Raw genomic sequence first — 22,392 nt, 5'->3', positions numbered from 1 at the left:
CAAAAAACAAAAAATAACATGCATTATTTATCAGCATTCAGACTTCTTTAGCGATTCTTCCATCTTCACCTTCGCCTTCTAGAAGCAAGCATAACTTGGTTATGGGTCTTATTAAAAAAATGTTTTTAGTCTGAAGTCATACTGTACGCACCAAACCCTTAACGTCAGGCATGATACCCAGTGAATAGTCCGAAACTCAAAAGTCTAAAGTTTTGACAGCATGAAACTTCTTCCTCCATGTCCGATCAGTTCATGGATATGTCTTAACAATAATGTTGAAATGTGAAAGTCCTTCGAGAGAATAATAGGATGCTTGGCCTCTTCAGGCATTGCTAGTCTATTCAGATGACCACCCACTCTCAGAAGTCCTTCTTCCAATACCGGATCCAGCTTATACAATTGACTGTCTCTTTTGACACCATGTACTCCAACTTCTAACGTCGATATTTCCTCTTAGTATTTCTGTCTTTGACAGAAAGAAATAATCGCGTTTACCGCTTTGAGATCATCAAGATGTAATCCTTGTACGTCATGTGATGCCTTAAAAACTTGCATTTTCTTTTCAACCTTTTCCTTTAGTTTTTCAGAATCTTCTTCAGAAATGCTTTTAGCAATCTCTTTCCTTTTTTGAGCAAACAGCAATAACCTTGTTTTTGCTTTTAGGAACCAAGCCACCACATTCACCAGCTTCTTCCATGATGAAAAGTGGGTAATTAAATAATTTGTTGTGTTTATTGAATCTTTAGCAATAACGTTCACTGTGATGTTTTGTTTAATTTCCGGATCATTAGCAGAGATTTGAAATCCCAGCTCAAGCTTTGGCCATTCTCTCTCTGGCCTACAGAGAAACTGTGGTCCATTGATCCATCTATTATTGCTTAAGAAGCGGTCTGCTGTTGGTTCTCTAGAAGCTTCATCTGAAGGATTTTCCTTTATGTTAATATATTTCCACTGTGAAACATTAGTAGCACCCCTTACATAAGAGGTTCTGTTTGCTACAAATGTTAGAGAATTCTCATTGTTGAAGTACTTAAGCACTGTAATACTATCAGCCCAGAAGGTAGATTGTTCCAGTTGAAGCTGTAGTTCTTTCCTTAGCATGATGTCAACTTTAACAGCTAAGACGGCGGCAGTAAGTTCCATTCTGGGAATTGTCATTTGCTTCAATGGTGCCACTCTGGCCTTTCCCATTAAGAATGCAACATGCACTTTATCGTCATCATTTTCCAGTTTTAGATATGAAACAGTACCATAGCCACTTTCACTGACATCAGAAAAATGTTGCAACTGTGCACATCTGATCTTACCAAAGTTTGTAGGTTTTATACACCAGTCCACTTTAAACTCCGAGATCTTGTCAAGATCCATTAACCATTCTGTCCATCGCTGAGAAGAGGTTTGCATTATACCCTCATCCCATCCAAGCTTTTTCTTACAGAGATCCTGCAAATTTAACCTGGCTGGAAGTATAAATGGTGCAAGAAATCCCAAAGGGTCATAAACAGAACCAGTCACAGATAGGATACCCCTTCTTGTACATGATCGCTCTTGAATCGAGATTCTGAACTTGAACACATCTGAACACGAGTGCTCTTTCAATTGGCAGATTGTCTTTGTCCAAATCCAACTCCCTGCTCTCCTTGGCTCTGTCATCTAGTGGAATGCTTTCCAATACAACTCGGCTGTTGCTGATCCACTTGGAAGGCATGAATCCTCCCTTAGGAGGTCAGATGTTTTACCATTTGAATTGCTTCCTGCTCCTTAGACATGGATTTTAAGCAATCATCCACATAGAAATTATTCTTCACAGTGTTTGTCACTTCTTCTGGAAAGTGAGCTTTATTGTCCTCTGCGGTCCTCCTTAATGCAAAGTTCGCACAACTAGGTGATGACACTGCTTCAAAGAAATGTACCTTCATCCGGTATTCAACAAGATCTTGTTGTGCATCCCCATCAGGCCACCATAGGAATCGCAAGTAGTCAATGTGTTTTTCTGATTCTTTGACGATGAAACATCGCTTTAATATCAGCCATCAAACCAATTGGTTCTTGTCTGAATTTAATAAGAACTCCAATGAGTGAGTTGGTAAAGTCTGGACCCTGCAGTAGATGGCAGTTGAATGATGACCCTTTGAAGACTGCAGGACAGTCAAAGACCACCCTCGGGGTCCCTTTCTTCGAGTGATACACCCCTTGGTGCGGAATATACAAAAGCTCTACATCACTTCAATTTAGTTGGTTTGTTGGTACCACTTCGGCATAATCATTGTCAATCATGTCTTTTAGGAAAGACGTATATTCCTCATGAAATTTCATATTCTTGCCAAACTTGTGTTTCAGATTCTGGGTGTGTTGCTCTGCAATGCAACGATTATTCGGCAGACTAACACTTTCTTGTTTGAAAGGTACATCTAGACAATAGTGTCCCTCTATCATCTTTACTGAGTGGTTCATAATATTCAAAAACTTGCATTCTTCTCTGGACATTTCTTCTGATTCCTTACCGGTACTTTCATTGAAGTCATGATTGTATTGCTTGATCAATAGCTCCTCTAATTTAACAGTAGATATTTGATTGACAGCAGCAGCAAGGTGGTTATTCTGGTTCCTGCTTCTGATGTTCCTTCTCAATGAGCCATAGATAACCCATCCGAGTAGGGTTTTATGAAGAAAGACTGGATAGACTTGGTTTATACTCTCTAGAATTTAGGAGATTGAGAGGGGATCTTATAGAAACTTACAAAATTCTTAAGGGGTTGGACAGGCTAGATGCAGGAAGATTGCTCCCGATGTTGGGGAAGTCCAGGACAAGGGGTCACAGCTTAAGGATAAGGGGGAAATCCTTTAAAACCGAGATGAGAAGAACTTTTTTCACACAGAGAGTGGTGAATCTCTGGAACTCCCTGCCACAGAGGGTAGTCGAGGCCAGTTCATTGGCTATATTTAAGATGTGGCCCTTGTGGCTAAGGGGATCAGAGGGTATGGAGAGAAGGCAGGTACGGGATACTGAGTTGGATGATCAGCCATGATCATATTGAATGGCAGTGCAGGCTCGAAGGGCCGAATGGCCTACTCCTGCAACTAATTTCTATGTTTCTATGTTTCACAGCAAACTGTCCATCCCCTTGGCTCCTCACAGTCTGTATAGGTTCCAATGCCTTCAAAGCATTCGTTCCGATAAGTAGGTCGATACCAGAATTTATTTTAGGTATCTTGACATCCTTCAAGTAAGGCCATTATTTCAAGTCCTAGGGTATATTTTGATGACAAACAGGCATGGTCTCATGTGTAAACACCTCAGATATTGGTATAAAATTGTCTTCATCCAGACTAGATATTTCCATACTTGTAATATAATGACTAACGTACTCTTTCTCTTCATTCATGGTACACAATAGAATCTTAACCTTTTCTCCTGTAATGTCCAGCCTTCTCATCAAGCTTTCGGTACAAAAGGTAGCCGATCTTCCATGATCCAACAATACATATGTCTGCAACGCTGTATTCGTCTTGCTATTACCTGTACAGGTAAGACAGAGAAGATACAGGTTTCTACCCCGGCCCCAATATGGGCAGTTATCTGAGGTGAGGTGACAGCATCACTCGTAGCTGGCTTCACCTTCTGTTCTATTTGCTCCGGCTTCTTCTGCTCAGTGTGAAGTGCTTCAGGATGATCTTGAGGGGATATCTGGACATCACCCTGTACTTAGCTTCCTCCCAGGACCCAGACATTCTGAAGCCATGAACCTTCATGTCCCCTCTCGCAATTGGCCCTGACCTTACTCTCGTATCCCTTCTCGAACTTTCCTTCCCATTAATTTGGGATTAATTAATTAAATCCTATTAAATTAATTAATTTCCTTCCCATTAATTCAGAATACTATGTAATAAACATAAAGAGGGAGTTATTCCCAGTGGCTCCGGCTGAAGAGGAAAGACCCCATTTGGTCTCCCAAATAACCGACTAGACAGATGCAAAGGGGGGTGGTTCTGGGACGCCAGAATGCACCGCTGAGCCTACTGGAGACGTCGTGGGTTCAATCAGCGAAACGTCGATGAAAGTAGGTGCCCACTTGATAACCCCAATGACGTGTCTGCCTAGCCTTTCTCAACATCGGAGGAGCATAGGTGAGTGAAGAAGGCTCCCATCAACATTGGGAGTAAATTGATATTTGGCACTTTGAACGTTTAACATCTAGTCCTGTGTATTTGTAAACAATTAATAGAGAGTTATGGGGTCATACAGCATGGAAACAGGCCCTTCTACCCAACACGCTCCATCTACACTTGTCCCACCTGCCTGTTTGGCCCATATCCCCTCAAACCTATCCTATCCATGTACCTGTCCAAATGTCTCTTATACGTTGAAATAGTACCTGCCTCAATTACCTCCTCCGGCAGCTCGTTCCATACACCTACCACCTTTTGTGTAAAAAAGTTACCCCTCAGGTTCCTACTATATCTTTAACCCCTCACCTTAAACCTATGTCCAATGGTTCAAGATTCCCCAACAATGCACATTCATCCTATGTATTCCACTCGTGATTTTTTCATGTTGTTATAGTACCTACCTTGACTACCTCTGGCAGCTCAAAAGGACACAAAATGATGGAGCAAATCAGCAGGTCAGTGATATCTCTGGTGAACATTAAAACAGATTTATCTCTTTGGGATTCAATGTTACAAACTCTTCCAATCAACTCAGACCCAGTCACATTCTATGGCAATTGATGGATCAGATCAATTCTTGCACAGCCAATTTCAATAACTAAACTAACAAAAACTAAACTGGACCAGTTCCATACGTATTAGTACAAGAACAGGCAAGAGATTTACCATGTATTTCCACTACCTGTAAGGCATAAGTTACTCTCCACCTTCCAGTTCAGTGAAGTTCCAATTAGCAGAATACCTTTCAGAACAAAGCAGCCGACTTGAAAGACATCCTATCTATTTCTTCAGCATTTATTCCCTCTGTCACCCGAGTGTTATTGCTGTCAAAATATACCAACGACAAGATGGATTGGAGCAAGACCAAGAGAGTTTATTGTCATGTGTCCCAGATAGGACAATGAAATTCTTGCTTTGCTTCAGCACAACAGAATATTGTAGGCATAAATACAGAACAGATCAGTGTGTCCATATACCATAGAATATATATATACACACACACATAAATAAACAGATAAAGTGCAATAGGCTGTCGTAGTTCAGAGGTTGTTTGAAGTTGTGTTTAATAGTCTGATGGCTGTGGGGAAGAAGCTGTTCCTGAACTAGGATGTTGCAGATTTCAGGCTCCTGTACCTTCTACTTGAAGGCAGCGGAGAGATGAGTGTGTGGCCAGGATGGTGTGGGTCCTTGATGATGTTGGCAGTCTCTTTGAGGCAGCGACTGCGATAGATCCCCTCGATGGTAGGGAGGTCAGAGCCGATGATGAACTGGGCAGTGTTTACAACTTTTTGCAGCATTTTGCACTCCTGGACGTTCAAGTTGCCGAACCAAGCCACGATGCAACCGGTCAACATGCTCTCTACTGTGCACCTGTAGATGTTCGAGAGAGTCCTCCTTGACATACCGACTCTCCGTAATCTTCTTAGGAAGTAGAGGCGCTGATGAGTTTTATTTATAATTCCATCGGTGTGCTGGGACCAGGAGAAATCTTCAGAGATGTGCACGCCCAGGAATTTGAAGCTCTTGACCATTTCCACCATCAACCCGTTGACATAAACAGGACTGTGGGTCCCCATCTTACCCCTTCCAAAGTCCACAATCAGATCCTTGGTTTTGCTGGTGTTGAGGGCCAGGTTATTGTGCTGGCACCATTTGGTCAATCGGTCGATCTCACTTCTATACTCTGACTCGTCCCCATCAGTGATACGTCCCACAACAGTGGTGTCATCGGCGAACTTGATGATGGGAGTTCGCACTATGCCCGGCTACGCAGTCATGAGTATAGAGTGAGTACAGCAGGGTGCTGAGTATGCAGCCTTGAGGTACTCCCGTGCCGATTGTTATCGAGGATGACACATTTCCACCAATACGGACAGACTGTAGTCTGTGAATGAGGAAGTCGAGGATCCAATTGCAGAGGGATGCGCAGAGACCCAGATCTGTGAGCTTGGTAACCAGCTTGGACAGGATGATGGTATTAAATGCTGAGCTGTAGTCAATGAATAACAGTCTGACATATGAACTTTTGTTGTCTGTGGTCCAGAGCGGAGTGGAGAGCCAGTGAGATCGCATCCACCGTTGATCTGTTGTGGCCTCTCAGAGCACTTCATCACCACAGACGTTAGTGCCACTGGTAGATAGTTAACTTTGTAAAGGGCCTGTCCCACGAGCATGCGGCGAGCAAACAAACCGGAAGCGGGGGCCGCGCGAAGGTCGGGTGATCCCGTACGAGTTGACGTGAAGTTCGAACGAAGGCGTACACCGTCAAGACGCTGCATACGTCGTCGAGACGCTGCGCACGCCCTCAATGCGGCTGCGGACAGTGTCAGTTTTACGGATCCCCGCGCGATGTTGGGACCAGCTCCGCACTACTCCATACGGCTCCGACGATCGAAGTGGGACTGGCCCCGCGAGGCCGTATGGCTCAAGCGACCACGTTAGGTCGCACTTGCCGCATGGAGTCGCATGCTCGTGGGACAGGCCCTTAAGACCTCAGTGACATCAGCTGCAAAATCTGTGACTTTGCTTTCTGGCAGGGATAGGATAGAAGTACACAGATCGCATCCAAAAGCTCCTCTTAAATCACAAATGAGAAATGCATCCCCATGTCTTCATTGTCATCACGCCAAAATCCTGATGTCCTTATTTTCAGTTTAATTTATTATTGTCACATGTAGTGAAAAGTTTTTTTGTTGCGTGCTATATTTCATCAAAAATACTATACATGATTATAATCAAACTGTCCACAGTGTGCAGATACAGGGTATAACATTTAGTGCAAGATAAAGTCCACTAAAGTCCGATTAAAGATTGTTCGAAGGTCTTCAATGAGGTAGAGGGAGGCGATGACTGCTCTTTAGTTAGTGAGAGGGTGGTTCAGTTGTCTGATTAACAGCTGGGAAGAGACTGTCCCTGAATCTGGAGGTATGTGTTTTTAAACTTCTATACCTCTTGCCTGATGGGAGAGAGAAGAGGGAGTGTCCAGGGTGAGACTGGTCCTTGATTATGCTGATCAACTGTTTAGGCTACATTCATCAAATGGCCTCAAGTGAGAATCTGACTGAAAATAGCAAATTAATAGCAGGTGAAAAGGAAAACAAGATGGCAGCGTGTGGCCGGAAGTTAACTTACAAATGAACCCAAACTGACTGGCAAGACATATAAATAGCAGGCAGTAACAAAAGGAATTGGGTTAGTTAGATACTAAAGAAAGTGGTCTCCACACTGAAGCAGTGGGCGTGGCTGGAATACTTATAAAGTAGTTTATGCTTCTCATGGTAAAGAATTATAATAAAATCCAGTGAAAGGGAAGGCAGTAAAAATAATAGATGAAATGTAAAAGGAGGTATTAAAAGGCTGGCAATGCAAGGCAAGCATCACCCAGTTTAAACAGTAGCATCACAAAAGGTGCTGAAGGAACTCAGCAGGTCAGGCAGCATCTATGGAGGGAATGAACAGGCAACGTTTTGGGTCAGGACCTTTCTGTGGAGGTCAGTAGCATCTTAGTTTGCCGCAGGAAATGGGAGGGGATACTGCAGGAAGTTGTAGCATAATCTTCCAAACATCCCTTAATACTGGGTAAGCAACAGCAGGCTGGAAAATGAGAAAGGCAACACCTTTGTACAAAAATAACCATAATGATATCTTCAAATGCTGGCCATCAGTTTGATCTTGGTGCATGGAAGCCTTTAAAACAATAGTCAGGTGCTAGGCAAACATTGAGTTAATAAAAGAAAGCCGGTAATGGCTTGGCTAACCAGACTGAATACTGCATAATGAGAATAGACTGGATGTTATCTATACTGATATTCAAATGTCTTTTGATAAGGTTCAAAATAAAAGGATGGTCAGCACAATTAAAAGAGGCAGTTGCAGGATGGACACAAAGTTGTCTGAATGAAAATAGAGACCGGGATGGCAGGACAGGCAGGCCTGTGGAAGTTGACATTTAATGCAGAGAAGTGTGATTCGCTTTAGTAAAGAGAACGAGGCTATGCTACGTAATGACACCGTTTGAAAGGTTGTACAGGATCAGGGGGATTTGGATGCCTCCACATTCAAATCTTTAAAATTGGCAAAGTACATCGTATATTTAGTTGGCAAAATGTTTGGAATGCGCATTTCATAGAAACGGATAGACAATGAATGTAAATACAGGAAGAAAGTAAAGGCCTGAGTAAAGATACAGAAGTATTTTCTAGAATGATTACAGGTATGTGGAATATCATTTTCACCAGATCCTGACCCACCGATTTACTCTCGCACTTTGTGTCCTTTTTTAAAAAATCATTTACATAGCTTGGCCAGAAAAGCTCATTGCAGCAAAGATTCTTACGTGGTTCGGTGGAGACATACACATTTATGTCCAGTTTAGAAAAACTAATAGGGAGAAGCTGTTGAATCAAGGAGCAGCGGATTTATATTTGATGTGATTTATATGTGATTAGATTTGATGTGGAAAAAAATCATGGAAGATGCGAGGAGAATTTATCATGCAGAACGGTTACAATCTGGAGTTCTCAGCCTGCAGGAACAGTGCCCGAAAAGCTTTGGATAATACATAAGGGGAAATAACATGCAAAGCAACAGGGAAAGAGCAGGGGAAGGGGACTGAATGGATTGCTTTGCAAAGGCAAGATGAGCAATATGATCTTAAAGCAGTTCAACAGTGACAACCTTCTCAAAATCAGTTTGGGATAGGCAGTAAAATCTGGCCTTTCCAACAACTCCCAGATTCCATTAAAAATAAAACAGTCTCTTTGGAGATGTCTTGAGATTTTCTATTCCTTTAGTTGGTTTATGGTGTAGAATGTAGAGCACAACTTGCCCCGGCAAGTTTCTTGAATGCTACACATGGAAATTTAGTTCCACCGTTTGCAGTGGGTGTACTTGAATCCAATGTGACAATCATGAGGTTATGCTATCTTAGTGTTAAATTGCAATGCAGAATGTGCGAGGAGAAAAAACATAACATTTGATTTAAGTACTACCATTCATGCGCCTATGTACACAAGTAGGTCTGCTCAGAGGGGCAAACATTTTTTAAAGAGGTGAACCTCATTCAACAGACAGGTGTAGAGGGCACACCTGGAGAAGGGATTAATTGGATGGGCCTTTCGAAGAGCAAGCAATTTTTTTTTCAAAGCCAGAACATTAAAGGACTTTGAAAGATCAGTGACAGAAAATGTGATTACGACAAGAAAACACATTTCAAACTGATGGAAATGCAACAGACAATCTGATAGATAACGATCGACTTCTAGTAAAATCGCACCATGCAAATCAATTATTTCTCTTAGAAGAGATGTCAAGATCAGCTAGAGTCAAGAATGTATTTTAGATTAAGTTGAGATCTAAAGCAAAACATATGAATAACACAGAAAAGCCTAACAGAAGATGTAATATTCCTATAATTTAAAGGAAGCCATATTGATTGATTGATTGAAAGATGCGGCATGGAAACAGACCCTTCATCCCACCAAGTTCTTGTCAACCATCGATCATCCATTCGCACTATGTCATCCCACTTTCACAACCTCCCTAATGAATTCAGGACAATTTACAGAAAGACCAATTAACTTACAAACCCGCGTGTCTTTTGGGATGTTGGAGGAAACCGGAGCACCTGGAGAAATCCCATGCAGTCACAGGGAGAACATGTAAACTCCACATTGACAGCACCCAAGGTCAGGTTAGAACTCAGGCCTTTGGTGCGTGAGGCAGCAGCTCCACCAGCTACGCCACCATGCCGCCCAGTATTCGCTAACAACATTCTTTATCATGAAGAAAGCCGCAAAATCTCATGGAAAGAATTCATTGTATTCATTTAGTTTGGTGTCTGTCTGACAAATCAAAGTCCTTTCCCAGAAAAAGGAATAAGTTTCTGTTGGCTCTTACCTTTAAAACTTTACTTTTTCTTACAGAAATACAGTATTTACGAAAGACCGAATTATACCTTTATGATCATCGTCATACCTGCTGTTTGAACCAAGGATTCCAACGAATATAGTAGTTGACCCAGAGATCCAGGTGTCGCATGCTGGCCACTGGGTACAGCACACGTTGGTCTTTTGTATAGAAGGGATTGATGTACTTGTCCATTTCATTATTTGTAAAAGACCACAAGGAGACTGTCCATTTCCGTAACTCCTTGAATCAATAAAGAAAATAAATGACTTTAAAAAAAAAAATCACACACGTAGTACTTACGATTCATCAGATTATGGGGCATATTTTATCTCCAACCATTCATGTTTTCAGTGAAGTATAGATCTAAACTGATGTATTAGATGATACTGAACTTATTGTAAAGAGAGTTACATAGTTATGGTGTTATCCATGTGGATAGCTATAATTCATTATCTACGGATAGAAAGGATAATTTGATTTTATTAGGTCTGAATCTCAAGATGTACAAAATCTGAAACTTTTTGATAGAGACAATACATTCTGTGAGATACAGAAAAGAGAGACACCAGCTAGAGGGAAATTATAAGTACAGAAATAAAATAATGATAAACAGCACGTCATTCAAAGAAAGAAAGAAACAAGAGGCCGTGGACAGGTGCAGAAAGAGCAAAGGAAACAAGCAAAGAGGCAGTTTCAGGAAAAGAAACCCACAAAATTAGTATTTCCTTACATTTATAAAATGTCTTTAATGCAGTAAAATGTCCCAAGGCACATAACAACGACACAGCAAGTCAACAAGCAAGGGAAAAAAATAATGGCCCCAGTGTTAAAATGGCCTTATCAGCACAAACATACATATTTCAATAAGAGTAAGCTACAATTCTCTCCTTTTTCCAGGAATTTTGTATTTTGAGCTTTGGAATCGAAAATATGATGCAAAAGATAATAGAAAATATGTTGCGTATGAGATTCCAGTTCCTTTGCTTCCTCATCTCTTCCCTTGCTCGGTTGATTTTATAAATATGTGAGACTCTTGGTCTCACGCTCAGTAAAAGTCGGGAATAAGAGAATATAAACATGAATGGAGAAACTAGACTGGGCTGAACAAAGAAATAGGCAAGTTGAATTAAAAACAAACAGCTGAAGAAAAAATAAACGAGTAAAAGAAAAGGCAACCAGAAGGAATAGAAAGTCTTGCACATATAACACGAGCTTAGTTAAGTTATGAAATATGGAAGATATTTATTATCCCCATACCTCTGCCCCGCCCCTTGATTCGTGCCCTCGTTATCCCCATCCCCCAATCTAGTTTGTGACTGAGCACAGGGTTTAAGTAATAAAGACAGTATTCATAATGGGAGCAGTACCACAGAATGCACCATAGTGATTGCCACTCGACAAGTCATCAAACCATATTTGTACCAACCTCCTTTGAGCGCTGCTGTTCACAGGTGTATAAGAAGGTTCCAAACCGACAGCTGTACAGGTGATCCAGAACGGTAACCAAGAAAACCTCGTTAAACTGAAAGGCAGTCGGAAACTAGAACCAAGAGAAAGATGTCCCTTTCAGCACATTTTATTAAACTCTCCAATGGTAAAACTTATTTAACCCATAAAACTTCTTTACCTCAAAGAGTCAATATGTGGAGAAACCTTAATCAGGTCTACGTTCAAATGTTTATGTGTTGCACGGTGGCATAGCAGTAGAGTTGCTGTCTTACAGTGCCAGAAACCACAGGGTACGAACCTGACTACGTCTGGGTGCTGTCTGTACAGAGTTTGTACGTTCTCCCCATGTCTACGTGGGTTTCCTCCGGATGCTGCAATTTCTTCCCACACTCCAAAGACGTTCAGGTGTGTAGGTTAATTGGGTTTGGTAAAAATTGTAAATTGTCCCTAGTGTGCAGGATAGTGTTAGTGTAGATGCATCGCTGGTAGGTGCTGACTCGGTGGGCCAAAGGGTCTGTGCCCGCACTATATCTATAAACTAAACTAGTCCAATTTATATTCCATATAATACAAAATAATAGCCACGGTTTGCACGCCAAGGTGATCCATTTTGTTTAAGTTATTCTTTTATATTTTGACTTACCGGTTTAGACAGAGCCACTCTTAGTTTTCAACCTCCCCACAAACACACACTATTTTCCAGATGGACACAAAATGCTAGAAAAACTCAGAGGGACAGGCAGTATCTCTGGCAAGAAGGAATGGGTGACGTTTCGGGAAGGAGGAGGGGATGGAGAAAGAGGGAAAGCAAGAGCTACTTGAAGTTAGAAAAGTCAATGTTCATACCCCTGGGGTGTAAGCTACCCAAGCGAAATATGAGGTGTTGTTCCTCCAATTAGTGCTGGGCCTCACTCTGACAATGGAGGAGGTGCAGGACAGAAAGGTCAGTGTGGGAATGGTATGTGGAGTTAAAGTGTTGAGCAACCGGTACTACTTTCCAGCCTTTGTGTGACTGACCTCTTCCTCCTACATTAAGGTGAGTACCACAAATATCACTCCACGTAGCCTCAGTCGTGGCTTCCCCAGAGGATAAGTTACCATCTGAACTCTCTACAACTTCAGTTGGCCTTAGAGAAGCAAAATGATGATGCACCAGTGAAAGTAAATGGTTGCAGGAATGTCAATGCTTCTCATAATCTCCAAGATGATAATTTTTGGAAACAAACATAATCAAATATATTTGTCCTGTGAATGTACTCTCTTTAAAGCTAATCTTTTTTTTTTAAATGAGCACCTAAGTTCATAAATTCTAGGAGCAGAATTAGGCCATTCAGCCCATCAAGTCTACTCCGCCATTCAATCATGGCTGATCAATCTTTCCCTCTCAACCCCATTCTCCTGCCTTCCCCCAATAACCCTTGACACCCTTACTAATCTCCGAATTGTGTATTGTTGCTGTATATGTTGTTTTTGTTTCATGCTTGTTTTAATTGTATGGTGTCCTTGAGAGTCCTGAAAGGCGCCCTATAAATAAAATGTATTATTATTATTATTATTATTATTAATCAAGAATCTGTGAATCTCCGCCTTAGAAATATCCATTTGACGGCCTCCACAACCGTCGGCGGCAATGAATTCCACAGATTCACCACACTGCGACTAAAGAAATTCCTCCTCGTCTTTCTAAAGATACGTCCTTTTATTCTTAGGCTATGGTCTCTGGTCATCTCATCTTCTCAACATTCACTCTATCCAGGCCTTTCATTATTTGGGTAAATATATCGTAATATTCGTAATATTAATTTGTAATACATCACCTTTTTGTAATATTTTCAAATTTTCAATGCAGAAGTTGTCAAAATATTCAGTACAAGCAGTGCTCACTTGCTGTCTGTCATATAGTGAACAAATCATAAAGTGAAATTCAAAACACTCACCTGTTTTGTCATTTGCCACACACAGTCGATGAACTGCAGGAATATAGGAGATCGATCTGCATCTGCGTAGTTCCTATCACCATGTCCAATTCTCTAAAATAAATAACTTAGTCAACCAACAAGTTTTCCTGATCCAATTATTGTTACATATAATTTGCAATTTTAACATAAAACTATAATTACTGACTGGTAGAAATCCGATTCAAATTGACTAAAAGAACAAACTGGTGGAGGAACTCAGCAGCATCTGTGGAGGGAAATGGGCAGATTACTTTTTAGACTGAAGGGTCCCAACATGACATCTGTCCATTTCCCTCCTCAGATGTTACCAGATCTGCTGACTTCCTCCTTTATTTTTCACTCAAGATTTCAGCAGCTGCAGTTTCTTGTGTCTGCTTATTCAAATTGAGTGTGTTTGTCATTTTTAATAAAAAGTTACAGAATTCATAAATCTCCGAGCAATACTTAAGGGCCTATGACTGAAGACTTTTCAGATGGTGACAGAGTTAAGGGCCTGTCCCACTTATGCAACCTTTTCGGCGACTGCCGGCACTCGTCATAGGTCGCTGAAAATTTTCAACATGTTGAAAATTCAGCGGCGACCAGAAAGACTCTTTGGGTGACGAGGAGACCTCTCACGACCATACAGGCGACCCCTGTTGACCTATCACGACCATACAGGCGACCCCCTGGTGACATGTTGAAATTTTTTGGCGGACTATGACGGGTGCCGGCAGTCGCCGAAAAGGTCACGTAAGTGGGACAGGCACATTAGGAATTTTATTTTGAGGATTTTCACAATTACTACTTTCCTAAATGTTTAAAAAAGGTAGCGTTTTGTAGTTATTCAGGTGTGCATTACCATCAAATGGGAATGCCTGCAAATTCCTGACATATCTTGCCCACCGATTCCGCCCAAGTTTGTATGATCAGAATGATTAACAAGTTACCTTAGTAACTGAAACTCCAGCACTCCTGCACTGATTATTACAAATCTGTCATTTGCAATGACACAGGCTGCATCTTAAGTTTAACAGGAAGGGCAAATCCAGATACAAAATCTTACTCTCTCACCGTTAGCTTAGAACATTTGTATCTAAAAAAATCAGATTCGGCTCCAATTATAAGTATATTTTAACACAAGGGAAATATCTGACAATTTGCACTGTTTGCCTTTTGACACACAAAAATGAGACACTTCAGAATTATCTTCTCACAATTAGATAGTATTTATCTCCTAATTTATCGAGGCAAAGAACTGCAGATGATGGTTCACCAAAAAAGACAATACACTGCAGTAACTCAGCAGGTCAGGCAGCATACCCGGAGACCATGGATAGGTACCGTTTCACGTCGGGACCTCACGCCCCTTCTCCCGTCTCGTCGCCCCTTCTCCCTTCACGCGGCGACCCTCTGTGGCTCCGGTTTCAACACACTAGGAGCATCGAGAACCAGCTGGGAACAGACTTTGCGACCTCCGCAATTCACTGTTGCACCGAACACCACAGCCCCACCCGGCTCGGACCTGCCCCGCAAAGAGTGGGTCTCTGAACCGGCACCATACAGGGGTCGGCCGGTTCAACGCCAACATGCATCGCTGGGGGCTGCGTTCATCAGCAGCGCAGCACGTCATCAACAGCGCAGCCCGTCATTCCCCCCCCCCCCCCCCAACACACACCCACTCTTACAGCTTTCCTCTCCCTCTTACAATCACTCCGAAGAAGGGTCCCAACTCAAAAGTCGCCTGTCCATGCCCTTCAGAGATGCTGCCTGACCAGCTGAGTTACTCCAGAACTTTTGTTTGTTTATTAACTTTGGCATATGCATGCTGCTGGCAAGGCAAACATTCATTGCCCATCCATAACTGCTCACAAGGGTTGTTGTCATGCACTTAGTGGCTTTGAAGATTTAATAGCAATTCTTGTGTCAAGATCAATTTCTACTCAAGCCAAGCTCTTCCTATGCAAGATTATTATTGGATTTTATGAAGTTGTGTGTGTATCATTTGCCCAATTGTCAATTTTTGGTCGTTCATCAAGAGATGACATTCTTTTGACCATTTGCAAGTGCATGCAAGCCCCAATAGTATGAGGGAGGGGATAAGTGGAATTAGGAGAAGATAGCAAAGCTAGACTCTGCCTACATTTAAAACATATACAGGAGATTAATGGAGAGAACGTAGAAATCTGACGCATTTAGGAGCTGATTGTGGACTTTAGAAGGGCACAACATCTGAGGACGTATATGCCACTGGAGATAAATGGATAGGGTGAGCTGCTTTAAATACCTGGGAGTCCACATCACTGAGGATTTGACATGGACATCACACGCTGCCGCACTGGTGAGTAAGGCAAGGCAGCGCCTTTACCACCTCAGGCAGCTGAGGAAATTCAGAGTCTCTCTGAGGATCCTTCAGTGCTTCTACTCAGGGGCTGTAGAAATCATCTTGTCCGGCAACATCACAATCTGGTTTGGGAACTGCTCTGCCCAGGACAAGAAGGCTCTGCAGAGAATAGTGCATTCGGCCGAATGCACTAAGGGAACTACATTCGCCCCCCTGCAGGAACTATACATCAGAAGGTGCAGATCCAGAGCCTGCAACATTATGGGGGACCCCTATCACCCTAGCAACGGACTGTTCCAGCTGCTACAGTCAGACAAACGCCTCTATTGTTATGCTGTGAAGACAGAGAGGATCAAAGATCTTATAGCAGAGCAAGATGGCCCACTCCTACGCAAAACACGTAGTACGGTCATGGGCAGATTCATGGGTGATTATAGGACCCATCTTGGTCCTATAATCCCATTATAGCGGAGCTCCGCTATAAGATCTTTGGGAGAGAGAGGTGGGGTAGGGGCCGGGGTGCAGAGAGCATGGGGAGAGATGTGGGGTTGGGGGCTGGTGGGTTAAGGGACTACAGCATAGGGGGGGGGAGACATTGTAGTGTGGGGGGAGGCGAGGGAGTGCCGGGGGGAGGGGGAGAGTTGAGGGGTGGGATAAGGCCTAATGTGTGTGAAGTTGCGGGGAGGTTTACAATGTTTATTATTTAATGTCCCTTGTCTAGTCTGAAATAAAGTTCATCATTGGATATAAAAATCAGAAGAAATATAATTGTGTGTGTTATATGATTATATACATCTATATCACATTCATGTATGTGTGTTTATAAACATTTTATTCTTTAACAAGAATTAACAGAAGTATGAACTAACAGAATTATGAATCTAACCCTATATCACGCACAAAAACTTCCCCCGCAATGTTAATTACCCTGCGAGTCGGGTCGGGTCGGGTAGGTTCCGGTTACTACAAAATCAACTCAAACACTGCTTATGAGCCATTTAAAAAGAAATGATTTAAAAAAACATTAAAAAAAGACAATTACCAGAGTCAAATTCTATTCTTGACAAGAATTAACAGAAGTATGAACTGACAGAATTATGAATCTAACCCTATATCACACACAAAAAAACTGTTCCCCCGCAACGTTGATTACACTGCGAGTCGGGTCGGGTCGGGTAGGCTCCGGTTACTAAAATGGGCGGAGAAAAATGACCAGGATCCCCTCCGTAGCATACTACATGTCAGCCCATTGCATTCCGCAGGAGTAGCCTATCTTGCTCCGCTATAGGATCTTTGGAGAGGATGAAACGGAGTTTCTTCCCACAGGCTGTCAGGACTGTTATCCCACCAGGAACTAATTTACTCAACTAATTTACTGTTGTGTTGTGTCTTTTTTAAATTGCTGGTTTTTTTTCTATTATGTAAATACTGATTCTGTTCTATTCTGTTCTGTTGTTTTTTCCACAATCCGCAGGCATTGCCACTTTCATTTCACTGCACATCTTGTATGTGTATGTGACAAATAAATCTTGACTTGACATTTACACTGTTGACTTTAGAGACATGGAGCAGAAACAGGCCCTTTGGCACATCGAGTCTGCACCATCCACTGATCAGCCCATACACTAGCACCATCATATACACCAGGGACAATTTACGATGTTACCCATGCCAATTGAACTACAAACAAGGATGTAACTAGTAGAATGGATAAGGGAGAACCAGTGGATGTGTTATATCTGGACTTTCAGAAGGCTTTTGACAAGGTCCCACATAAGAGATTAGTATACAAACTTAAAGCACATGGTATTGGGGGTTCAGTATTGATCTGGATAGAGAACTGGCTGGCAGACAGGAAGCAAAGAGTAGGAGTAAACGGGTCCTTTTCACAATGGCAGGCAGTGACTAGTGGGGTACCGCAAGGCTCAGTGCTGGGACCCCAGCTATTTACAATATATATTAATGATTTGGACGAGGGAATTGAATGCAACATCTCCATGTTTGAGGATGACACGAAGCTGGGGGGCAGTGTTAGCTGTGAGGAGGATGCTAGGAGGCTGCAAGCTGACTTGGATCGGCTGGGTGAGTGGGCAAATGCATGGCAGATGCAGTATAATGTGGATAAATGTGAGGTTATCCACTTTGGTGGCAAAAACAGGAAAGTAGACTATTATCTGAATGGTGGCCGATTAGGAAAAGGGGAGATGCAACGAGACCTGCGTGTCATGGTACACCAGTCATTGAAAGTAGGCATGCAGGTGCAGCAGGCAGTGAAGAAAGTATGTTAGCATTCAAAACAAAAGGATTTGAGTATAGGAGCAGGGAGGATCTACTGCAGTTGTACAGGGTTTGGTGAGACCACACCTGGAGTATTGCGTACAGTTTTGGTCTCCTAATCTGAGAAAAGACATTCTTGCCATAGAGGGAGTGCAGAGAAGGTTCACCAGACTGATTCCTGGGATGTCAGGACTTTCATATGAAGAAAGACTGGATAGACTCGGCTTGTACTCGCTAGAATTTAGAAGATTGAGGGGTGATCTTATAGAAACGTACAAAATTCTTAAGGGGTTGGACAGGCTAGATGCAGGAAGATTGTTCCCGATGTTGCGGAAGTCCAGAACAAGGGGTCACAGTTTAAGGATAAGGGGGAAATCTTTTAGGACCGAGATGAGAAAAACATTTTTCACACAGAGAGTGGTGAATCTGTGGAATTCTCTGCCACAGAAGGTAGTTGAGGCCAGTTCATTGGCTATATTTAAGAGGGAGTTAGATGTGGCCCTTGTGGCTAAAGGGATCAGGGGGTATGGAGAGAAGGCAGGTACAGGATACTGAGTTGGATGATCAGCCATGTCCTGCACCTATTTTCTATGTTTCTATGTTTCTAACCTGTATGTCTTTGGAGTGTGAGAGGAAACCGCAGTACCCGGAGAAATTCCACGTGGTCACAGGGAGAACGTATCAACTCTGTACAGAACAGCACTCATAGTCAGGATCAAACCTGGGTACCTGGTGCTGTATGGCACACCTCTACCCCTGCACCACTGTGCAGCCACAAACCTACATTTTAGGTACATAAGCTTAGAGAGCGAGTTTCTAATCAGGCACAGAAAGTCAGGAAGCCACTCCTCCTAAATACACAATAGCCGCAGAGCATTCGTGCAGTTCTTAACCTTAGCCAATGGCCACTCTATGTTAACGAGTTGAAGGACAATAGAGCCCATACAAATCTATTTATGCGGCAGGCCATTGCCTTTCAGCGAATGAAAGGAAAAATAATTAACCACATCATAAAGAACCTTTGAATTTAGTCTACACACAAGGAACTGCAGGTGCTGGTTTAAAATAAATGCTGGAGTAACTGAGCATGTCAGGCAGCATCTCTGGAGAACATGGATAGGTGACATTTGTGATCAGGGCCGTTCTTCAGACTGATTGTAGTGGGTTGGAGAAAGATGGAAGAGAGGAGAGGCAGGACAAAGCATGGGGAGTGATAGGTGGATACAGGTGAGGGGTGTTTTTGATAGGCAGGTGGTTGGAGAAAGGCCAGAAATGAAAGGACAAAAGGCGTGAGATAAGGATAAAAGAAGTGCAGCAAATTGTGAAACCAGGTAACAGGCACAGAGGTGGAAGGGGAGTAATGGGTGCAAGTCTCATGTCACCGGGATAAAGAATACTGTCACTCTTACATTATGAGACGTGGTTCCAAATACTTACCGTTGCAAATTTGTGCCCAAAACTTAACCATTCCTTTTCAATAAGTACTTCAAACCCTTTGGTTGTTCGGTAAAAGCTGTCAAGCATTAGTAAAGCTAGAGATGTCAGTTGTGCAGTACGATCCCAGCCATCACTGCAGTGTATCAAGGCTGAATTCTTTCCAGATGCTAGTTTATCTGCAACTTGGATTGCTCCTGCCAGAACAAACTGAATATAAAGATGTAAGTTGTAAAGATGTCTCTTTTGAAAAAAAAGTTTACTCATTTTACAATGAAAATTAACGGATGTTCATTGTTTCCAAGAAATTCATAATTAAAAGTTTATACAGAAATTAACTACAAGCAAAATTAAAGAAAAAATATTTCTGTGACACTTTAATCGAGGCACTTAAATAAAAAAGTTTAAATCATGACTTTTCTATATATAGAAAATCAAGATGCTCAACCAAAACCAGATAAACCAAAATTGTAAAACAAAACACTGCAGATGCTGGGAATTTGAAATTAAAACTAAAAATGCTGAAATTAATCATCAGGTCAGGCAACATCTGTGGATACAAGTGGATGATCCTTCATCAAGTTTGCAAAAGTTAATAAATGCTCAACCTAGTTCTTTCTTCCTAATTTTCTTTAAAACAAAAGAAATGAAAGTAACCCACTCCCCTTTCTCTGCCCAAGAACCCACTCCCCTTTCTCTGCCCTCTCTTCACCTTCTCCTCCTCCACAACCGCCAACAGGTTTCCCCCCTCCCCCTTTACCTCCACTTGTACCGTTTACAATGGATACACAATTTGCAACCTTTCTATCCACAAGGTTAGAAATTCAGAATATATCTTTTCGGGCTCACACCTGACTTCATCTCTGGCTTTTGTCCAACAATCTACCTATCAATAAAAAACATTGCCTGTGTTCACCGATTACCTGCCATTCTGTCCTGCCCCACCCCTCTCTCAGCTTTCTTTTCTGCCCCCCTCCCCCCCACACTCAGTCTGAAGAAAGGTTCTGACCCGAAACATCACCTATTCATGTTCTCGGGGGATGCTGCCTGACCTGCTGAGTTACTCCAGCATTTTGTGTCTATCATTGGTATAAACCAGCATCTACAATTCCTTGTTGTAATAAATGTTGTGTTTAGCTAGTCATCAACAAGTCAGTCACACGCCTGCAGCAGTCAGAACTATCTCACCTTGATGTGTTCCAACCAGTGTGTAGACTCCAGACTTGACAGCCAGTGGGATTCCTCCACACTGGGGTACACAATATCCTTCAACTTCCTTAGAGATTCCCTCATCACATGGATGTTATGAATATCAAGGAAAATGAGTTCTGCTCTCTGATAGGCATCATCACCTTCATAGCCTCCTCCTGTGGCCTGTAAAACAAAATGGACCTTCTCAATTATTACTGAAAATAGCCAGAATTCATGGAACCAAATCAGAAAAGTGGGCATGATATAGTATTGGGGTACGAGGGAGAAGAATTTATAACAAGACTAGACTAAGTGGGACCCGTTGGCCCCAGCATCACACGGGAGGGCTGGTCACCCAACGTAATATTCCACCTCCACACCAATTCCAGTATTGCTCGCCAGTGCGGGGGGGGCTTTCTGTTGCGCTGGTATGGGTGTTGTGGGCCGAAGGTACTGATTTCCAGAGGGCTAGTATAGACATTGTGGGCCGAATGGATTCTTGGGCTGGCAGCTCAGTCACTGAGGCCTGGCAGTATAGTCACTCGGACCTGGCAGGCTGGCAGCTGAGAAACTGCCAGAAATTCTGCCCAAAACAGGTGACAGACTGTGAGAGAGAAGGGGGAGAGGGTGGACTGAATGGATTATTGGGCTGGCAGTTCAGTCACTTACGGCTGGTGGGCTGGCAGTTCACTTACTCACAGCTCATGGGCTGGCAGTGCAGTCACTCACGCCTGGTACGCTGGCAGTTCACTCAGTCACCCCTCCTCCCTTCACCCCCCCCCCCCACTCTGCTTCTTGTCATTCACACATACACAGACTCATTCACACACACAGACTCATTCACACACACAGACTCATTCACACACACAGACTCATTTACACACAGACACATTTACACAGAGTCCTTCTCTCACACACACACACACACACACACACACAGACTCATTCACACACACACACAGACTTACTCACAGACACACACACACTCATTCACACACATATACAGACTCATTCACATACACGCACACACACACACACACACACACACACAGATTCATTCACTCACACACACTCACCAAATACTAAAATGCCAAGTAACTTCAGAACGTGTTGAATATACAGTGTGTAAAACGAATGTTTAAAGCCTCCTGTAGAGGCTGCTGGGGCTGAAGCAAAAACGTGCTTTAAATAACATCCAACAAACACACTCACCATAGACAGAGCCAGCTCTCCTGAATTATTTAACTCAGCGCCATCTTGACTATATTATTGAAAGGTCCATGTAATGTGTGGCCTAGCATTACAACAGTTTGGGTAACAGATATTCACCCTTACAGAATTCAGGAATTACTGCTAAGAAACTTGAGATGTGGAATAAAAAATTGCTCTTAAGGGGTTTATGCACAAAAAAACTAAATAGACACAATGTGAAAGAAACCACAAAATTTGACATATTTTCTCAAGGGTTCGCATTACAGAAGATTGTGATACCAACAGTTTTCTAAAAACAGAACCGCTTCATAATGCTGGGATGTACTGTAGTTATATTGCACCTTTCAAAACAAAGGAACCATTAATAAATAGCTTCAATACCTACAATTAAAAAAGTATGCAAAACTAAAATATATCCCGACCAATTCTATCAAGAATTAAAATGAAATTTACTTTAGTTTATAATTT

At 42.3% G+C, this 22,392-nt stretch overlaps 1 protein-coding gene across 1 annotated transcript in view; it reads right to left on the bottom strand.

Annotated features, from left to right (window-relative positions):
- Nucleotides 1–22,392, bottom strand: part of mtm1 (myotubularin 1) — a 119,969-nt gene that overhangs the window by 6,007 nt on the left and 91,570 nt on the right. The window contains exons 10-14 of the mRNA XM_033030246.1: nt 20,710–20,895; nt 19,525–19,731; nt 13,467–13,559; nt 11,507–11,620; nt 10,147–10,320 (exon numbers count right to left, since the gene is read on the bottom strand). Coding sequence (XP_032886137.1) covers nt 10,147–10,320; nt 11,507–11,620; nt 13,467–13,559; nt 19,525–19,731; nt 20,710–20,895 — 774 coding nt within the window. The remainder of the gene's footprint in view (nt 1–10,146; nt 10,321–11,506; nt 11,621–13,466; nt 13,560–19,524; nt 19,732–20,709; nt 20,896–22,392) is intronic.

This window comes from Amblyraja radiata, chromosome 12 (assembly GCF_010909765.2).
Source record: "Amblyraja radiata isolate CabotCenter1 chromosome 12, sAmbRad1.1.pri, whole genome shotgun sequence".
Taxonomy (NCBI): domain Eukaryota; kingdom Metazoa; phylum Chordata; class Chondrichthyes; order Rajiformes; family Rajidae; genus Amblyraja; species Amblyraja radiata.
This window is presented reverse-complemented; position numbering and strand designations above follow the sequence as displayed.